The sequence below is a fragment of the Cibotium barometz genome, chromosome 35, assembly GCF_041138505.1.
Source record: "Cibotium barometz isolate CiBa-2024 chromosome 35, ASM4113850v1, whole genome shotgun sequence".
NCBI lineage: Eukaryota > Viridiplantae > Streptophyta > Polypodiopsida > Cyatheales > Cibotiaceae > Cibotium > Cibotium barometz.
Genome location: NC_141080.1, coordinates 45986697 through 46006985, shown reverse-complemented (window position 1 = coordinate 46006985; position 20289 = coordinate 45986697). Strand labels below are relative to the sequence as shown.

The following is a 20289-nucleotide window of genomic DNA, read 5'->3' as shown; positions in this document are numbered from 1 at the left end:
CCTTTTAGTAACTAAGAAGCCTTTACTAACTGTAGACTTGGGGATCCTGAAATTCCGGCTCCTTGAACCTTGTTTCCGTGAAGGTCACGGAAGGAAATGGTTCCATCATGACAGTCAATGTCAGCTTGATTTTTGTGGAGCCAATCCATTCCAAGGATCCTGTCAAAAACTCCCAAAAGTATAACTAACGAAGGAGTTACGTCTTGGTCATAGTCTGATGATTCAGGGTTTGAGTCTCGAAAGGTTCTCTGAACTATCTTTATCGAAGGGTAATATTTCAATTACTACTTTACTGAATTTCATTCATTGAGTATTTGCTTAAGTAAATTCAAAACTAATCACGAATTCCTATGAGGGATATTTAATCATTTAACTAAAATTTTGACTTCCATAGATTTTCTGAATTTTCTCATTATCATCCTAGAGAATATGAAACAGTAAAATTTTCTTTGGAATTAACACTTTTATAAAAGAAAATCCTTTTATGCATCTATTTATGCATAAAAATCAATATTGATGAAAGTAACACTTTTATAAAAATTCTTTTATGCATCTATTTATGCATACAAATCAATATTGATGAAAATAACACTTTTATAATAAAAAAAATTCTTTTATGTATCTATTTATGCATAAAAATCAATATTGATGAAAGTAACACTTTTATAATAAAAAATTCTTTTGTGCATCATTTTATGCATAAAAATCAATATTAGTGAAAGTAACACTTCTATAATAAAAAAAATTCTTTTATGCATAAAAATTAATATTAGTGAAAGTAACACTTTTATAATTAAAAAAAAATCTTTTATGCATCTATTTATGCATGAAAATCCATTTTGATGAAAGTAACACTTTTATAATAAAAAAATTCTTTTATGCATCATTTTATGCATAAAAATCAATATTAGTGAAAGTAACACTTTACAATTAAAAAAAATCTTTTTTTTGCATCATTTTATGCATAAAAATCAATATTGATAAAAATCACTCTTTTATACTAATAAAAATAACATATGCATCTTTCTATGTATAGAATTTAAATCTAATGAAAATCACTCTTTTATAATAAAAATAATAATCAATATGCATCTTTCTATACATAGAATTTAAATCTAATGAAAATCACTCTTTTATAAAAGAAATAACCAATATGCATCTTTCTATGCATAGAATTTAAATCTAATGAAAATAACACTTTTAGAATAAATATATTTCTACTATGCATTTTTCTATGCATAGAATGAAAATGACACTTTTAGAATACACAAACGATAGGGATTATTCTTTTAGAATAATAAAAGATGAAATTTATTTCACAAAATTTTAGAAAATTTTGCCATAACCTCCTTTGTATGGCTGACCGTTTTTCAAATTTTCCTACTTTATTTTACTTAAAAATTAACCCCAATCGGTTTTAAGCACTCTAAACTACTTGAATTAGGAGAGAGGAGAGATGAAATATCTCAATATTTGAGAATTTAAAACTCCACCACACATGTGAAATAGGCGTCTCCTTCATGAGGGGGAATCCCCACACATGTGAAATAGGCGCCTCCTTCATGAGGGGGAATCCCCACTCTTGAGGTGTCAAAAATTCATTTTTTTAGTATTTCCTTTGGTCCTTAGTCCACTCTTCATCTTATGTGAGCATTTACTCATTTTTGGGAGGATTTTCTTTATTTCTTCAATTTATCTCCTCCATACATTTGGATGTATCTGATTGGTCCCTGAGAACCTTAATTTAAAATTTTTCAAAAATCTGGACCCTTAGGATAAGGCCTTTTGAACAGATTATAATCTATTTATAATGCACCTTCTGAAAATCTTTTTGAACTTCTGTTTTGGGGGAATTTATTTTAATAAGAAGAGATATTTTTCCATCCAAAAATATCTAAAATCTGAATAACCTTTCTCTAGAACATTTTCTCTCTCTAAGCTAAAATAGGTAGAAACAAGATCTTTTGATATTTTGAAGAGGGAATTGATTACAGGGAGAAGATACTGGACATCTTTGAGGGGCTGGGGAGGAATCTTACATTCTCTCCCACTTGAAAAACGTGAGATGTCCTCATCTTGCAAACTGGGGGTAATCTCGTAACAGTTCGGCTTCTTTCTCCCAGGTGGCATCTTTAAAAGGATAGAACTTCCATTCAACCAATAATTCTCTCAGAATTCTATTCGTGAGAGAACCTTTTCTCGAACATCAAGGATTTCTTTCAGGTTGGAGTTCCATCTGCCTTTGGGTTGAAGAAGTTAAGATTTTATCATCAAGCACATGATTCGGGCTTGGTATATACTTTTTAAGAAGGCTGACATGAAATACATTATGTACTTTGAGACCAGGAGGCAGAAGAAGCTCGTAGGCTAAGTCACCTACTTTCTTTGTAATCAAAAATGGCCCACAATATCTGGGGATAACTTCTTGTACTTCCCTTAGATAGAGAACTTCTTTTGGGCATACTCGAATGAAGACCATATCTGTTTCTTCGAATTTTCTGTCTGACCTCTTCTTATCTGCATACTGCTTCTGTCTATCCTGGACAGCTTTTATATCTTTGCGAATTGACTGCATCTGCTGCTCTATGTTGTCAAGCATTTGTCTGGACATCTCGACCCTAATCAATGGGTTGGACCAAGTTAATGGAGTTAAAAAATCTTGTTCCCATACAGAGCTTTGAAAGGGCTCATCCCAATACTTCGGTGATAAGAAGCATTGTAGGCGCACTCGACTAGGTGGAGATAACTTAGTCGCTTCTTGGGTTCCCTGCCACAACATGAGAAGTATATCTTCGATTACTTGGTTTACCCTTTCTGATTGACCATCGGTCTCGTGCTTTGAAACATGCAGTCCAGAATCTTGACGTGAATTTGGGATCTTGATCACTTACTATTCTTTTGGGTAGGCCATGCAATCGGAAGATTTCCTTGAGGAACACTCTGGCCACATCCACTGCAGTGTAGGTTTCTTTTACTGGAATCAGATGGGGAACTTTGGTTAGTCTATCAACTACCACGAAAATGGAGTTGTAACCTGATTGCACTGAAGGTAATCTAGTAATAAAATCCATACTGATACATTCCCACTTCATCTGATGTCTAATGGATGCAACTTCCCAGGCATTTTTACTCTCTCAGCCTTGACTTTTTGACAGGTCAGACATTAACGTACATGATTAAGCACATCCTTTTTTAGACCAGGCCAAAAGAAGCTTTTCTTCATAGACATGTAGGTTTTGATGAAATCTGGATGTCTTGCAATAAGGGTGTCATGGGCTTCATTCAAAATTTGACCCTTAGTTCCCTCATCATTGTTGGGAATGCATAGCCTGCGATTATAATACATAATTCCATCATCCAAGCTGTACCCTTGAACTCGGTTCAACTCCTGTGGAGTTTTGCTTTCCTGCATTAGTAGGGTACCAATAGGGCCAAAGAATCTATCCTACATGATCTTCTCTCTTGCTTCAATAATCAAAGGATTTGACACTACAGTAACTGCAAGCAAGGAGGCTTTTCTGCTGAGGGCATCTGCTACCACATTTTCTTTGCCTGGGCGGTACTTGATTTTAAAATCAAATTCATGCAGGGTCTGCATCCACCTTCTTTAGCACGTGTTGAGATCCTTCTGAGTGAAGATCCACTTTATGCTCTGATGATTTGTCTCATCAAAGTGAATCTTTGACCCAGTAGGTAATGTCTCCACAACTTCAGGGCATAAACTACTCAAAGTAGTTCCAAGTCATGGATAGCATAATTCCTCTCATGCGTTCTGAGTTTTTGGGATTCATAGGCCACTGCATGACCTTCCTGCATGAGTGCACCTCCCAGGACAAAACCACTGGCATCAGTATACTACCTCAAAGGGTAGAGAGAAATTTGGCAGCTTTAGAACGGGATGGTTACCAAGGCGGTCTTCAGCTTATCAAAAGCACTCTGGCACTTGGCAGACCATTGAAACAGTATATTCTTCTTAAGAAGATTAGTCAGGGGGAAGCTATGAGAGCATACTTTGGTATAAAAAATCTATACCAACCAGTCAATCCCAAGAATCCGCTAACTTCTTTCACTGTTTTTGGTTCAGGCCAATCTATGACTGCTTGGACTTTAGCGAAATCTAGAGAAATTCCATCTTTGGATACCAGAAAGCCCAAGTATTCAACATGGTCGGCAGAGAAAGTGCATTTGCTCTTTTTTGAAAAGAGTTGGTGCTTCCTTAGAATCTCAAGAACTTTTCTAGACATGAGTTTCATGGTCAGCTCCATTCTTTGAGTAAATCGAAATATCATCAAAGAAAACAAGAACAAAATCATCCAAGTATTCTCTCAGAATGTCCTGCATTAAGAGATTGAATGTAGCTGAGGCATTTGTCAAGCCAAATGGCATGACAATGAATTCATAATGCTCATACCGAGTATTGATGGCTATCTTCGAGATATCTTGCTCATTAATCCTGATCTGATAATACCCTGATTTGAGATCTATCTTTGTGAAGATCTAGGCTCCACTTAGCCTATCCAGAAGCTCATCAATTCTAGGGATAGGATACTTATTCTTAAGTGTCAGCTGATTGAGGCCTCTATAGTCCACAGAGAGTCTTAGCGTTCCATCTTTCTTTTTCTGAAAGAGAACTGGCGCACCCCAAGAAGGTGAAACACTTGGTCTTACAAACCCTTGTTCTAACAGCTCTCTAAGCTGTTCCTTGAGTTCGATGGCTTCAGGAACTGGCATTTTGTACGTGCGCAGGGCCACTGATATGATCTACTTCCCGAATTGGAGGCATCTCTGTTAATTCTACTGCTAGGAATAAATCATCATAATCACTTAACCATTCATGTTCTTTAGCTTTTAACTTTGTGTCTATTGGATTTATTTTGACAACATAAATGAGCTGCTTCTTTCTAAGTCCTTTTAGTAACTTAGAAGCCTTTAACCAATGGGCTGAGTAAAGTCTTGAGACTCTACAAATCCACTCCATGGTAAATCCCATCCGACTCATCGTGCCCTTTAGAAAGCTCCAATTCACCGTATCATAAGCTTTCTCAAAGTCTAGGAGAAGCCCAATGAGGTCCTGTGTGCCTGCTGCATCCTGCCCGAGGCTGTCATCCTCCCAAAAGGTAAAGATGTTGTCCAGGATGCTCCAATCATGAACAAAGCTTGTCTGAGTGTTATGGATCAAGTGTGGGAGGAAAGGTTGAAGTCTCCTATTGGTGGCCTTGGCCAAGATCTTATAGGCTATCCCTATGAGTGATGGGTCTACACTGTCAGATCTCCAATCTGTCTCACCACCCTCCTTGGGAATCAAGGGAATCAAGCCCTCTAAGAGCCTCTCTAGCATGGCACCTATAACCATAATCTCATTGAAGGCAGCTTGAAGGCTGCCTTCCATGATGTCCCAATGATGAAGAAAGAAAGAGACTAGAAGTCCATCACCCTCGGGCATTTTCCCATGGGAAGTGCCAATGCCTCTGCCAACTCCTCAATCAGCAATGCCTCTGCCAATGCCTCTACCAATGAATGGTGTTACTAAGAAGGACCTGAGAGAAGGGGGAACCACCTCCCTTGTGTGCCGCCAGACCCTATGGCATGCATCCACTGCTTGTGGAGATAATGGGACACATGTGAGAAGAGCTGAAGGAAGTCCGTGGGCGATGGCTCGCACATGGGGGGGATCTAAAACAATAGCTCCATCCTAGCCATGCAACCTACAAATGTTGTCTCTCCTCTTGTGGGGGACGGATAAACCAAAGAAATCCCCTTTAACTCTGTCATCACCAGCCTCAGTCCATAATGAGGCCCTGGCATGATACCTATACTCCACCCTCCTCTCCCCGACGATGGATCTTATCTCTATATAAGCGGTAGCAAGCTAAATCTCGATCCACTGGCTATTGGGGGACCTCTCCTAAAGCCATTCTAAAGAGACTAACTCCTCCTCAGACTCCTCTACTGCTCCTGGAATACCTCCAATCGGTTGCTCTAGGCTTGTAAGAATCTGCTAATCTCCCCTAGGCCCACATCTAATGTGCATGCAACATAGCCTGAGGTAAAGTCCAATGCCATCCATATCTACTCTATCTTGCTGCATATCTCGGGGTCGTGAGAATGAGGCTGTCTGGAATCCTAGAGCTTGTGTGCCTATCATGCCTCGAGGGGTCCTCTAAGGATAGAATAACTAGGTCATGATCAGAAAAGGAAGTGCCTACCAAGATACCGATCATGCCCCCTTGGCTACAAGCCCACTCATAACCATAAAACATGTCTAATCTAGAGAGGTCGGGGCCAGTGCTTCTCATATCCCTGATCTTGAGAAGCTAAGGCTCCCAAGGCTATGCCCAAACTCCGGAAGATGCCAAGGTTCCTATCCCTTAAGTGCAAGAATCATCTCCTCCCAGGTCGAATACTCTGCTCCTGAGACAGTGGCCATGCCACCTCCAAGTCCTCTACTGCCTCTATCATGTTGAAGTCATTGCCCAAGTACCAAAACTCAGCCTAAGAGAGGGCCTATCTCGGACTGTGCTCCAAGAGAGGGCTCTACCAGCCAGCAACAACGTTTGGAGCATAAACATTGAGGAAGCCAACAATGTCCTCTCTGATCAAAATAGTAACCCATTGTGCACGCCCCGGGACTATAACTCCACAGCCAGTCAACTACAGCCCCCAAAAGCTACCCCACAATGACAGAAACACACACACCTCCCTACATCCCTGAGGGGAGCATCGATGGGTGCTCCCATCTAAAAGGTGATGCTCCTAGAGGAATAAAATGTCTATGGTGGGTACCCCCACTATGGCTCTCTAAAACTCGCCTCTGAGTACACATCATCTTTAAAAGCACTGAGGCCACCCTAAACCCTAAATGTTCCATGAAACAATCCTCATATCAATATCTGTGTGATGCGGCACTAGCGCAACTACCCTCCACTCAAAGAGTCTTGGGCGAGGGCTTTTAAGGGACTAGTCACAATCCGTAAGGGCTTTTAAGGGGACTAGTCACAATCCGTACGGGGAGGACAAAGGTGCGCCAACAGGTGGGCATTGATCCTTTCCTCCATGTGATGCCACTCTGTCCGAGCGTGATCATATGCATACTCCAGACTCCATCGATCACAGTGGAGGTATCTATCAGAAGGGGGAAGAGGTACTGCGTTCACAGAAGAATGCATGGAAGAATGCATGAGTACAAAGAGCAACACCTCTAGGCTGGAGGCCACCATCTCCCCATCCTAGCCTTGATGGGCTAAACCTCCAAGCTCCATCCTAGACAAAAGGCCAAAAAGGGTGAGAAGATCGTTGGAGATGGTGGGAGAGCTCAACTGCCTGCCCCTTATTGGGCTACCCCACCAACTCAGGATCCCACTCCATCCCCATGGCTACACTGAGGACAAAAGAGAAGATCATTGCGCCATTATCTAGCATAGAGGGTTTGGAGTGGTGAAAAACCACACATACCCGTATAGGGGCTACTGTCTCCTCAAACATATCGGTCCCTTTCGTTGGCAGACATCGAAAGAAACTGTAATCCACATGCTGCCCCAAGATCATGGGGGCCCCACTTGGGGATCTTGGTGGGAGGGCCCTCACTAGGGAGGCGGTGGTGGTGATCTCAACCAGCTCAGAAAAGTGGTGAATCAAGCAGCGGACGGAACTCGCCAATTGCCTCTGCTCCAGTTCGAGGGCTGCTTAGGAGGCAACGAGAGTGCTCTGGAGAGGCGGATTGGGGGGGAGGGCTCAGATAATGAGGACAAGGCAAAGTGAACTGGCAGGTAAAGTCGGTGTTGAGGGGATGGATGAGGAGGGGGGAGGAGGCGGGGGAGGCAGTGAGGAAGGGTGAAGGGGAGGAGAGGCTGGAGAGGGGTGCTACTATGAGAGATCCATTCGACGAGGAAGGCTACAAGGAGGGGCCCACTGGTGGGGGCACAGAGAGGTTAGCCGGACTGAGGGGATTTGGACGAGGGATCGGCCGCCATACTAGTGGGGTCGGGGGGGGGCACCCTTCGTGACTAGAGGGGGCACATCACCAACAAGAAAGTACTAAGATAAAAGGCTCAAAATGGTTCTCTGACAAAACCAAAGCCTCTTGATCTTTGCCAACCTGGTGTGCCGGCGACACTCAGCTCTGGCAGCCCAAGTGCCGGCCAACCGTCCGCCTCACTCATCGATAGGCTGGGCCTATGTAGTCGAGGCCTAATGCTCCACTGCCTGAGGGTCTGCCACTCTCCCTACCCCTTGGTAAGGATTTGAACGAGAAATAGGGGGAGAAACCATCGGAGGTGGTCTCCTAGACTGGCACTGCGAGGGAAAGCTCTGGCTAAGTGACCCATCTGCTTGCAAATGAAGCATTGACCTTGAAGGCCTGAATACTCCATGCGCTATTGTATGGGGTCTCCCCGAAGGCTAGGAATAGATATACAATGCGGCATAGAATCCGGCGAGGCTACACAGATGCAGAGGGATGGAATCCCAACCGCCTGTGTGAGGGCCGAGGCAGCAGTGGTGGGGGGGGACTCCATCACTCTCTCGATGGCATCACCAATCACCGGGAGAAGAGGAAGCTACTTCTTCTTGACACATGGGAAAAAAACTGTCACACTGGGAAGCCCAAAATGCTAGTCAGGGGGTCAGACGTAAGATTGAAGCCGTGCTGCCACCGTTCAAAAAAGACTTGCACCATACATAGTGTAAGGGGGCTTAGCTACATGACTCGGTTTGATGCCATTGGCGAGTCAAACTCCACTTGGTAGTAACCACACCCCAAAGGGTGAATATCGGTGATCTCTGTGTAGGCTTGCCTGTAAAAGATCCCTGGACTGTCCTCACGCAGGGTGGCTACCAACAATTTTGCAAACCAGGGTGGAGGTCTCAAGTGAGACAACAGTCGTTTGGCGAGAATCTGAAGATCCGCTTCGAAAAAGGAAATGCAAGCAATAGTGGCCTTGGTCAGGGATGACGGAGCATCTGCCGTGGATTCCTCTAAAGGGTGAAGACCAGAATAGGGTGAAACTTGTCAAAAAGAGCAAAAAAACCCCAAGGAGACTAGAGCTCTACCTGCACGGGAGGAAAGAAGGGGAGAAAAGCTGAAAACTGACAAAGAGGGACGGAAAAAGGGGGGGTGGGTGGCTAAGATAGGAGGGTGGGTGGGTGGCTAAGATAGGGACGAAAAAAGGGGGTGGGTGGGTGGCTAAGATAGGAGGCAGGGTAGGCTAGGGGGGTGAAGGGAAAGGAAAAAGAAAAAAAAGAGTAAAAGTAAAAGTAAAAGTAAAAGTAAAAGTAAAAGTAAAAGGAGAGAGAGAGAGAGAGAGAGAGAGAGAGAGAGAGAGAGAGAGAGAGAGAGAGAGAGAGAGAGAGAGAGAGAGAGAGAGAGAAGACGGGGGCGAGAGGAAAAAGAGGTGCGAACGGGGAGGGGAGGCGGGCAAGTCAGGGCAGAAGAGGGGAGGGCGCGACAAGAAACACGAAGGGAGGGGGGTTGAAAGGTATGCAATTTGGGGGGGGGCACTAGATAACGCAGAGAGGGGGCAGGCTGAGGCGCACAGAAGGGGGGGCGAAGAGAGGAGTGGGGGGTAGTGCAAGAAAATGTAGATTGAGGGGGCGGATGCGCGAAGGAGAAAGGGGGGATCGGCTCAAACACGTATAGGGAGGGGGGGCATAGGAGAAAACGCAGGCGAGGGGGGGAGCTTAGATGCACTCACGACTTATCTTAATGTGTCTGCTATCACAATCTTCCTAGACATTGATTGTAGGTTTTCTTCTTACAAAAGCTTCTCCTTTTCCCCCTACCTTTTGAGAGAGCGAGAACCACCACGAAGATGAATCTCTTCTTGCCTCCATCTAGGCATTGAGAGCTCTCCCTTCACCCTTTTGGCAAAGAGAATTCTAGTGTGACAATGGAGTGAGGACTCGATAGATGAGCTAATGTACCCACAATGAAAAAGTTACATTTGCAGCTCAAAAAGCCAAGACCCAATGACACAACCATTTGATGCTATGGTAAGCTCTTTGTTAAAATTATAGCAATTTGATGAGCTATGGTGGATCCAATGCTAGAATCAACATCATTAACAAAGAGATTAGATGATAATTACCACGTGATTAGTGGGCAATTAACTCATAGCTTAATGTAGGCATGGATAATCAAAAACCATCAAATTCTCATTAGGCCAATGCCTCAATTTATAGAGTTTACATCCAATCCCACTGATTTCTCCTTGATTCACTCCACCTCTTTTGCTTGATTCTCTCCACCTCTCCCAGAATATCTCCACACCTCCTAAATCTCCTCATGCTACCCTTTATTCTCTCCCAGTAGATACTTCTCACCTTTTCATAGGTTCTCTCACATTTACAGATTCTCTTTTATAGCCTATTGCCAAGGGCTTGTTCCCACACACACCCTATTCACTTGTATATTTCAACACCTCCCCTCAAGTGAATACTCCTAGCACACCTGGATCCTATACCAAGTTTCCCTCTTACTTGATAGTCCGCGACCAGTGCCTCAAGTCCCTAAACTCATAGTCCTTGACACTCTCTCTCTCTCTGTGTTCAAGGCTACTACAAGTGCCCGTGACCTTGACTAAAGTTCTCACACATACATCTACCACATGACCTACATCATCGGTGGCTCGGAGGTGGTTTTACTCTGTTGGGGTAGGTTACATTGGGTTGTGGGGTTTCTCTCTCTCACTCTCTTAGAAAAGATGATATGATTCCACGCCTCCATGAAGTTTGTCGATGTCGTTCCTTCTCCACTGGGTTTGTTGTAGCAGTCTCTTGCCATGTGTCCTGGCTTTCCACAGTTTTGTGGCAAGTGAAGGTCCTTCCTCCTACTCTGCCTCTTTCTCGTCCTCGTCCTCAAGAGAATCCTCCTCGGGTGAAGAATGCTTTTTTTTTTCTCTTGCTATTGAGTCGAGCCATTTCTTCTCTTTGCCTCTGGTCTCTTGCTCTAGTAGAGCTCCTTCTATCTCGTGTAGCTTCAATTTAGGTACATTCTTTAGTATTGCTACAATGTTTTCATATTCACCTTTGTCCACACTCTTCAAAAGCACTGCTAGTGCCTCATCATCTTCTACCTTTTTGCCAATAGCTGCCAGTTATTGTGCTTAATGCTTTTATATCTGTTCAAGTTTGTGATTAAAGGTTCACTTTCCTTCATATCCAATTTGTAGAATTGCATTAACAGATTTATCTTTGAATTTTTAGCTTGTGTACCAAATAATTTATTGAGTTTATCTCATGCATCTTTTGCCCACTGTATCCCTATGATGTGATGAATGATTTCATCATTTAAACTGAGTGCGATAAGTCCCAATGCTTTTTCATTCCTGCTCTTCCACTCATTTTCCCCTCTCCCCTCTGGGCATTCATCTCTTCCCTCAACTAGCCCCCACAAATTTTTCCTCATGAGCAGATACATGGTTTTTGTCTACCATGTATAAAACTGCTGCCCATTAAATTTGGCTATCCCTTGTGCTGTACTCATGATAATGTGAAGGGGGTCTTACCTCTTGACCAATTTCAAGATTCAAGGGCAATGTCTACCCTTTTACGACTCAATTTGGTGTTTAGGAGATGATTACAACAGATTTATTAGCATAAAATTACTAGAAATTACATTAAATCAAGGGTAACCAATTTGTATGGAATGGTTGGAGTATCAAACCATCTCCGAATTACAATCTGAAGTTATAGGGATATATATCAGATACCTAATGGTTAATTTGAACCCTCAATTGCCCCAAAAAATAGTGATTAGCATTGATTAATCTCACTGATTAGCAAATTAATCCTCTGGTTTGTTTGCAAAAAACAGAGTATGCAGGGAGTCCAGATTTGAGGCCTTAGAGTTCAAATGAGCTCAAATCCTTTCAAGGCCATCAATAGCAATTAGTCTAGTAGAGGATTAAGCCAAGAAACATAAGATTTGACTAAACATTGAATGCTTAATCTCTGTTTTACCAAAGTCACCTTTGATGAAGAGCTTGGATCTCATTGTAGACTTAATCAAATCAAATTTTGTCTTCACCAGCTTGTAAAGCACCCTTGAAAACCCCTAGGGCCAAGAGAAATTAGGGCAATTTGATGGAGCAACAAAAATATCAAATTTTCTTCAAAAACAATGCGCCTGTAGAATCGCGATTTTTGTGAGCTGTAGAGGGCGGTTTGCTGCATTGATTTGCTTGGCTAGAGGCTGGCTATGCATGCCTAGAAGGGCTTGCCCTAATGTTGCTCCTAGAGGGAGATCAAGCCCCTCCACTGGCTGGGGGTGCAGTGGGCTACTTGAAAACAACTAAAAAAGTGATTATTTCTTAATCATCTACTAATCCTAATTAGTTAGATAATGGGCTCATAAATTTGATGGATTCTAGGCTAGGCTCTGATACCATGTTAAAATTACAGCAATGTGATGAGCTATGGTGGATCAAATGCTAGAATCAACATCATTAACAAAAAGAGATTAGACGATAATTAACATGTGATTAGTGAGCAATTAATTGATAGCTTAATGTAGGCATGGATAATAAAAAACCAGCAAATTCTCATTAGGCCAATGCCTCAATTTATAGAGTTTACATCCAAGCATCCCATCCCACTGATTTCTCCTTGATTCACTCCACCTCTTTTGCTTGATTCTCTCCACCTCTCCCAGAATATCTCCACACCTCCTAAATCTCCTCATGCTACCCTTTATTCTCTCCTAGTAGATACTTCTCACCTTTTCACAGGTTCTCTCACATTTACAGATTCTCTTTTACAGCCTCTTGCCACAAGGGCTTGTTCCTGCACACATGAATATTTCAACACTCTTGACTTGAACACAATTTTTCAATGTGAGATTCTTACAAAAATTTACGAGTTAATGTTCGATTTTATGCCACAACCATGGCCTTGATGAAATTTTTGTATCTCTTATTCTACCTTTGTTTAGAATAAAATAGAACTTAGGGTAGCATAGGAGAGGTAGACATGATACCATAGGAGGCAAAGACATGGTTAATGGATTTAAAAAAAAAGGAGTTACTAGATTAAGTTCTTAAAAGAAAGGGAGTTATTAGATCAAGTTCTTATTGAATAGGGGCTATTGATATCTTAATGTTGACATAGAGATTTATGCAAGATGTGCCTTGCTTGCCATAGCCATAGCCCAAATTCATTGATAGGGGGTTGTTAAAAAGAGACCTTATTTCCAATGGGTGAATATGTATGTAAAATTCTTGCTTGCTTTCCATGGATGTCATGATTGGTTGGCAAAGCAGGAGGAGCAATAGCAAGACCTGTAGTACTAGTAGAAAAAAAGGGGAGCACTAACAATGAAAAGAGGGAGGGTGACATTGAGTGGAGAAGAAGAGGGGTGGCAGTAACACAGTATAGTATGTCCTAACGTGTATGGTATGACATTGAGTGTGGAGAAGAAGAGTGGTGACAGTAACACAGTATGGTATGTCCTGAAGTGTATGGTACACCAATATGATATGTTCGTGATGTGTATGGTACATCAATATGATATGTTTATGAGTGTATGGTACATCAATATGATATGTCCATGATGTCTTAATATATCCATGATGTGTATAACCATGGAATGTATGCTATTTCCATGATGTGTAATGTTTCCACATGTCGTGAGATATGTATGGTATGTCTATGATGTGTAATGTCCCCATGTGCCATATGGCATGCTGACTTGGACACTATGCCCAGAAATAAAATCATGCATGGGGAAGGGGGTCATTTGCACAAAACTTATACACAATGCCTTTAATATATTGAATACACAACTTTTGTAAACTTTTTAGCAAATAAAATTACCTCACATGTATGGATTTTGTGATTTTTTAAATTTAAATCCCCCTTATGAATGTAATTATGAACCTATTGCATCATTATTTAAATACATAACTTTTGTAAACTTTTTAGAAAATTAGATTTTGTAAACTTTAAAAATACACAACTTTTGTAAACTTTTGAGCAAATAAAGGTACCTCACATGTATGGACTTTGTGACTTTTTAAATTACCTCCCCCTATGAATGTAACTCCACAAGAAAAGAAAACCCCATTTGTTGGATTTTTTACATAATCTCTTGAAAGACTTGGATATATTCTGTTAAGAATGTTAAAAACTATTAGTAGGTATCCATTTGGAAACCTATGGCATTATTCCAAAGTGCATGTGAAGCATGTATGACAAGGATATGCAAGATTCCATGCAAAATGATGCTTTATAAATAGCTATAAATAGCTATAAATAAATCTACAAAAGGGTTCTTTGATGCTTTATAAATAGCTATAAATAAATCTACAAAAGGGTTCTTTTATGCTTTATAAATAGATATAAATAAATCTACAAAAGGGTTCTTTGATGCAAACAATAAGGCTAACTCCTCACATCTTACCAAAATTATTTTATGTAAAATTAGTGGGTTGATTTACATGATAATAGTTCTACTTAAAAGCAATCCTTTCTAAATGATAATAGTTCTACTTAAAAGCAATCCTTAAAAGCAATCCTTTCTAAATGATAATAGTTCTACTTAAAAGCAATCCTTTCTAAATGATAAAGTTTTATGATATATTAGATTTTAAAATCATGCAAAATCACTTTCTACACACTTAAACTATAATTGGATTCTGGAACAAAAAGATGTGTTTATGCCTTCCTAAGACTAGTTTATTGGAACCATGAGCACAATTTGTATGCTTTTACGAGGTAGTGTGAGCAAACCAAGAACACAAATGCTCTTTCAAGAAAATAAAACCACAATCTTGAAACAAAAGGCAAGCATTTTGGGAGGCTTATATATAGTAAAACCCAAACATCTTGAAACATAAGGAAAGCATTTTGGGACTTAAACAAGAAAATATAATCTTAGACGCTAAACAAAAGGCGATCTTAGAGTGTCCGTTTCTTAGGATTTAAAGTAGATGAATTTAACCCCATTGCTATAATAGTGTACTTCCTTTAGTAAGCTAACAATGATATACCCTATTAGTTACTTTAGATGAATTTAACTCCATTTCCACAATATTTCACTTCCTTTTATTAAGCTAACAATGATATATCCTCTGAAAGTTATTGGTAGACGGGCATGTTTAGCCCAATACTATTTTGATGTTGATCAACCTATTTTTAGGAACATGATCAAATGTGGAAACAACCCTAACACTACCTTTTGTGTTGATTCCAATGCTCAATTTTTTCCAACCAATAAAAATAAAGGGAATTCTAAAAGCTAACCAAGATTTAGAACTAAAAATGTTGTGGTTAGAACTAAAATAGCATTTTTTTCTCCTTGCAAAAAGAGCAATGCCAAATTTCAATTGGAATTTCTTGATTTCAATTGGGGAAAAAATAAAAAAACTAAATGATAAGTTTTTCTAGTGTCACTAATGCCCATTACACATGTCGGCTCTTGATTTGGTTACAAAGAACATCTTTGAATTACTATGAAGTACTAATAGCACTAGGAAATTCTTGAACGGAATGTGAAGCTTTTAGTAAGAGGAAGAGAGAGACTACAATAGCATAGGCTAGTACATGTTCTTGAATACAATGGGTGAGTTTTTTTCCATCCAAAGAAAGAAAGATTAATTAGAAAAAAACACTTCTTATGCTCTTATTAGAAAGCATCTCGGGTCCTCCTTCCATATATAGGCTAAGGAGCCAAGATCCATCATTTTGTGGGACACACCTATTACAATGGGTAAGCATCTTAGATTTGAATCTTGCTAGCTAATATATGAATCTTGCTAGCTAATATGTGAATCCAACTCAAAAAATTCACTATAAATTTTTATGAGAGGAAATCTGAGGCACTTACAATGATGCAGAATAATTCTTGTAGTTAGAATTTTAATAAAAACTAATGAGTACATAGCTGTGAAGGAGTACATTAAGGACACATTGAAATAATTGTCCATAGATAAAGGGTATTAAATAAAGAAGTCTTACGCGCATTTCCATGGGCAATTTATTCATGATGATAGGCTCATGTTGCCATTTGGACAATGTTCTAGACATTTTACTCATTAGAGTTATACGACATTCAACATTGGGTGGCAAGGTGAGGCCACCGACAAAAATGATGGTTTATTAGGCATCATTGTGAGCATTTTATAATGCACACATAACGCTAGTGGCAAAGCCATTAGAACCGTGAAGCTTTTCTAGACCTATAGGGAGAGGGGGGAGTCATGTTACAACAAGTTATTGGTGATGCAAGAAAGTAAGTCGGTGATAGGGGGTAAATTTGACCCTCCAAAATGGTAAACAAGAATGCTAAACAAGATGCTCAACTTAGTGAAAACATTGTGTAAATAAGGTATCGAAAAAGAAAGTTTAAAAGAGACAAATTATATAATAGTCAATATTTCATGGTTTGTGGTTATAAATTCAATGTATCAAAAATAGATTGATCTATGAAACATGTGAATTTTCCAATTCTTCATTTGATTTTGTGAATTACATGCTTTGGTTGCACTAGTTACATATGCAAAGGGCCTTTTCCCATGGCATACAGTGAGAGGAAATCTTATTACATTGAGGTACTCAACTTTCCCTTGCTCTAAATAAGTGCCACTTTGGATGCTCAAAAATTCGTTAACTGAGCTCATGGAAAAAGGCTCTACTAAGATGGGTTTCTATTTCCACATTGAGTGGAGGATAGCTCATAGTAGGTCATAAGAAATACACCCTTGCCTATGGAGCTATAAAATGTAGCTTTCTAAGGCCCTTTAGGGTGCAGTCATAGAAGGCCTTCCTAATATGAAGAAATGTAGTTAAGATATGCAGAGATTCGCGGACCAGGTAGTAGAAGAGTAAGGTGGCTTTTAGAGATATTATAATTTGCATCCAATCAAATTTGCATGCACATTATTTGACACTAGGCCTTTCATGGTGAAAATTTCCGAGTGGATGCCATCAATGCTCAACACCCAACTAAGAGGAGTTGTAAGGTGGAATTGTGAAGCCATTGAAAAAGCAAGAATGGAGGTGTTAAATGCCTTAGGAAAGGGCCCTTAGAGAGGCTTCACAAAGAAGTTGCCCCTTTGGGCCTTCCACAACATCATGTGGCCTCAAAAAGAGTATCCACATGTTCAGTGCTTCTGAACTACAAAAACAAGCTATTGAAGATTCTCAAAAGGGGTTGGACGGATTGCAACCCTTGCACTCCTAGCCTAACCTAAGGTGAAAACTGCAAGAAGCATTGTGAATGGCTTCAACCTCGATGGCTAGGAAAGAAGTTTGAAGAAGTCTGACATTCCATAATGAGAGGTGCAATACTTTCGTGGAACATCCCTAAATTTCCATAGAAAGGTACAATGCTCGAAAAAAACAACGTTCTAGTGTATTTGTACTAGCGAGAGTTAAGAAAAACCGGGTGAGATTTTGAGCAACCCTTACTTTAAAGAATGATCTTTCATATATTTTAGTTACAGAACTGGCATATTGTAGAGATTTCGAATCAAAAAAACTGAAGTTGTCCTTATTTTGATTGGTTGAAAAATATGTTTTTTTTTTGAGGAGTGGAAGGGTGAGATAATATCGACCATAGACTCTAGAGAAGCGTGGAGGTGCGCACTCTAAGAGGCCACTCTACCCGAAAAAAAAAAGCCCCCAATATATATATATTCAAAAGACTAAGGTTAAGAAACCACGTGGCATTAATTTTCAAATTGGGAAATGGGACAGGAGAGGATTTAACTCTTTTTGAAGCTTCTTAGAAACTCTAAAAATAAAAAATAAAAAAAGTCCTCCCTTCTCACACACATGGTAGGTAGTCTCTTAATCTCTGTCTTGTTTCTCTCTCCTTCATTGGTGGGTTGTCTCCTTCTGAGTTGCTCCTCAACTGACGTCCAAGAGTACCCCCGTCTCCCCCTCTTTCTCCCTCTCCCTCTGTGTGTGTGTGTGTGTGTGTGTGTGTGTCGCTGGTGTTCAAATTTTGGAGGACCATGGAAGCCCCGCAGCAGCTCCTCTCCCCCTCCCTACACTCCATCCCGGACCCTTGTTTCCTTGGAATTTTGCTCACTTGGAATCTAGCTATTGCTACAGCTTAAAGTAACGAAGACCCAGAAGATTCAATTGCGTAAGCAGATCTACACTCCATCGTTCAAACAGAAAGAAAGAGGGTGATCTGCACAAAAACCATGGCTTCCTCCCATCCCAACACAGGGTTCCCCCACGACGACAGCCCCAGCTTAACCCAACATCCGTACTACATGAACGGTAAGATCATCATCTCTGCCCTCGTCATTCTTTTCCTCATTGTCCTCTTCATCGTAGCCCTGCACATCTATGCCAAATGGTTCTGGCGCCGTGCCGACCGACGGCAGGTGGCCGCCAGCTGGCGACTCCCCCATGGCTTGCATTTCTCCCAAGAGACCTCCAGAACAGGAGGGCTGGACAAAGCCATTGTAGAGTCCTTGCCTATTTTCACCTACAAGGCTCAGTTCCCTGAGGAGGACAACGCTGCTGCCGCTGCTGTTGTTGAATGTGCTGTATGCCTCTCCGAGTTTCAGGAGGACGAGAAGTGCCGATTGCTTCCCAAGTGCAGCCATAGCTTCCACACGGACTGCATTGACATGTGGTTCCTCTCCAACACCACGTGCCCTCTCTGCCGTACAAGTGCAGAGCCGCTGGTTTCCGAAGAAGAGCATGATGCAGGAAGCTCCATGGCATGTCTTTTACCTCATCAGGATAGGTTTGATCACATGCAAGGGTTGGGGTCAGGGTTTGCTGATAGGGGACAACATCAAGAAGCGTCAGCATATGCTGGCAGCAGGGAAAGGTTAGCGCCGGCATATAGTATCAGGGCTGGTGTAGAGTATGGTAACAGGGAGTCGGGCTTCAACGATGGAGGAGAAAGAGATGTCAACTCTGGAGTGGAGCAATTGCACAATGGGGATGGGGAAGCTCTTCTCAGGCACCAACTCTCTCTCCAATCACCCGGTCCCAGAAGCTGGAGAAGGTCCATCTCCGACAGGTTTCCTAACATCAGCCAGGGGGTCCAGTTTCCTACTAATGTCCTCTTCTGGGGCAACCACTCTCATGTGAATTCTCGTGTGAATCCTGAGCACTGGCAGATGGGGGGAAGGTCCCTTCCTCATATCGTCATTGACGTCCCAAGACCACAAGACAGCCTCCTTACCCCTCACTCCACGTCCAGCAGTCCTTCTCGGTGTTCCTCATTGGAACATCAGTCAGGTCCCTCACCTTCTGCACAGCGTCCGTTCAATCGGCTTAATTCCTTGAAGAGACTTCTCAGCAGGGAGAAGAAAGTACTCCCATCAGAGCATGGTATGAGTAGCTGTGGTGGCGGTCACAGTGCGTCAGCAAACACATAGAGATGGGCCAAGCAATCTCTACTCTATAAAGCTATGGAGCAGAGTAACTGCATGTGGTGAATGGGCAGCATGCAGCGCATCAAAGATTGGGCCAACAGTACTCTTTCTTATCTATGTAAAGCACACCCTAAAAGAAGATTACCTAACAGAGCAACAGCTTTTTCACAGCACAATCTACCATAGTATAGTAGAAGAAGCTATCCAAGCTTGGAGATTTTGGCTTCAGTGGTTAATGCTCCTACTACAGGAGGCTTCTTGATGCACCTCTCTATCTCAAGTATTTGTTATTTGTAAGTGCTCTAGCACCATTGGCTATGATGACTGCGGTTGGTGGGGTCCTTATGTAATCTTATCTTGTGAAGATGGGTCATGTGTCCGTCCTTCCCTGTGGCCTCTCTGTAACAAAAGCTCTGGATAATCACAACTGGAACGGCTTCTATGCTGCTATAGATAGTGCGTGATATAAATGTATGCTACTGTAATAAATCTAATTACATTTACATACTGTTGACTTAGTAATTAAGGTCCACTCTACATAGATGAGAATGCAAATTTTCGTTTTTCTGCGCCACATAATCAGCGCCCCCCCCCGCCCCCCCCCCAAGTACTGGACAAGGGCTCGGCCAGACGTGTGGCAAACCACTAGGGAGACCACTAAGCTTATTCTCGAGCCTGTTTTTAGGTCATAAGACTACATTTGGATTAAGAGCTTGCATGCTTTTATTGTTTGTTTCTAGAGTTTGAAAAGGTGAACCAGCATCAGACAAAATGATGCACATTGTGTTTTCTTGGAGATCATAAAAGATGCACATTTGATTCAAAGCATTCACATTTTTGTGTTGAAGTAGTGCAGGTAATTCTCAAGCATTGTATCTACATGTTGAACTGCATCCATATTTCATCGATGGTTTATAGTAAATGGGCCAGTCTTTGTTGCTTTCTTGGATCT

At 41.3% G+C, this 20289-nt stretch overlaps 1 protein-coding gene across 1 annotated transcript; it reads left to right on the top strand.

The window, feature by feature from the left end:
* Positions 1-17753: 17753 nt before the first annotated feature.
* LOC147618515 (uncharacterized) lies at positions 17754-19846 on the top strand. Its single transcript, XM_086774971.1, has one exon. It carries the CDS (start codon positions 18144-18146, stop codon positions 19338-19340), a length of 1197 nt encoding a protein of 398 aa, XP_086631097.1. The 5' UTR covers positions 17754-18143; the 3' UTR covers positions 19341-19846.
* The last annotated feature ends 443 nt before the right edge of the window (positions 19847-20289 follow it).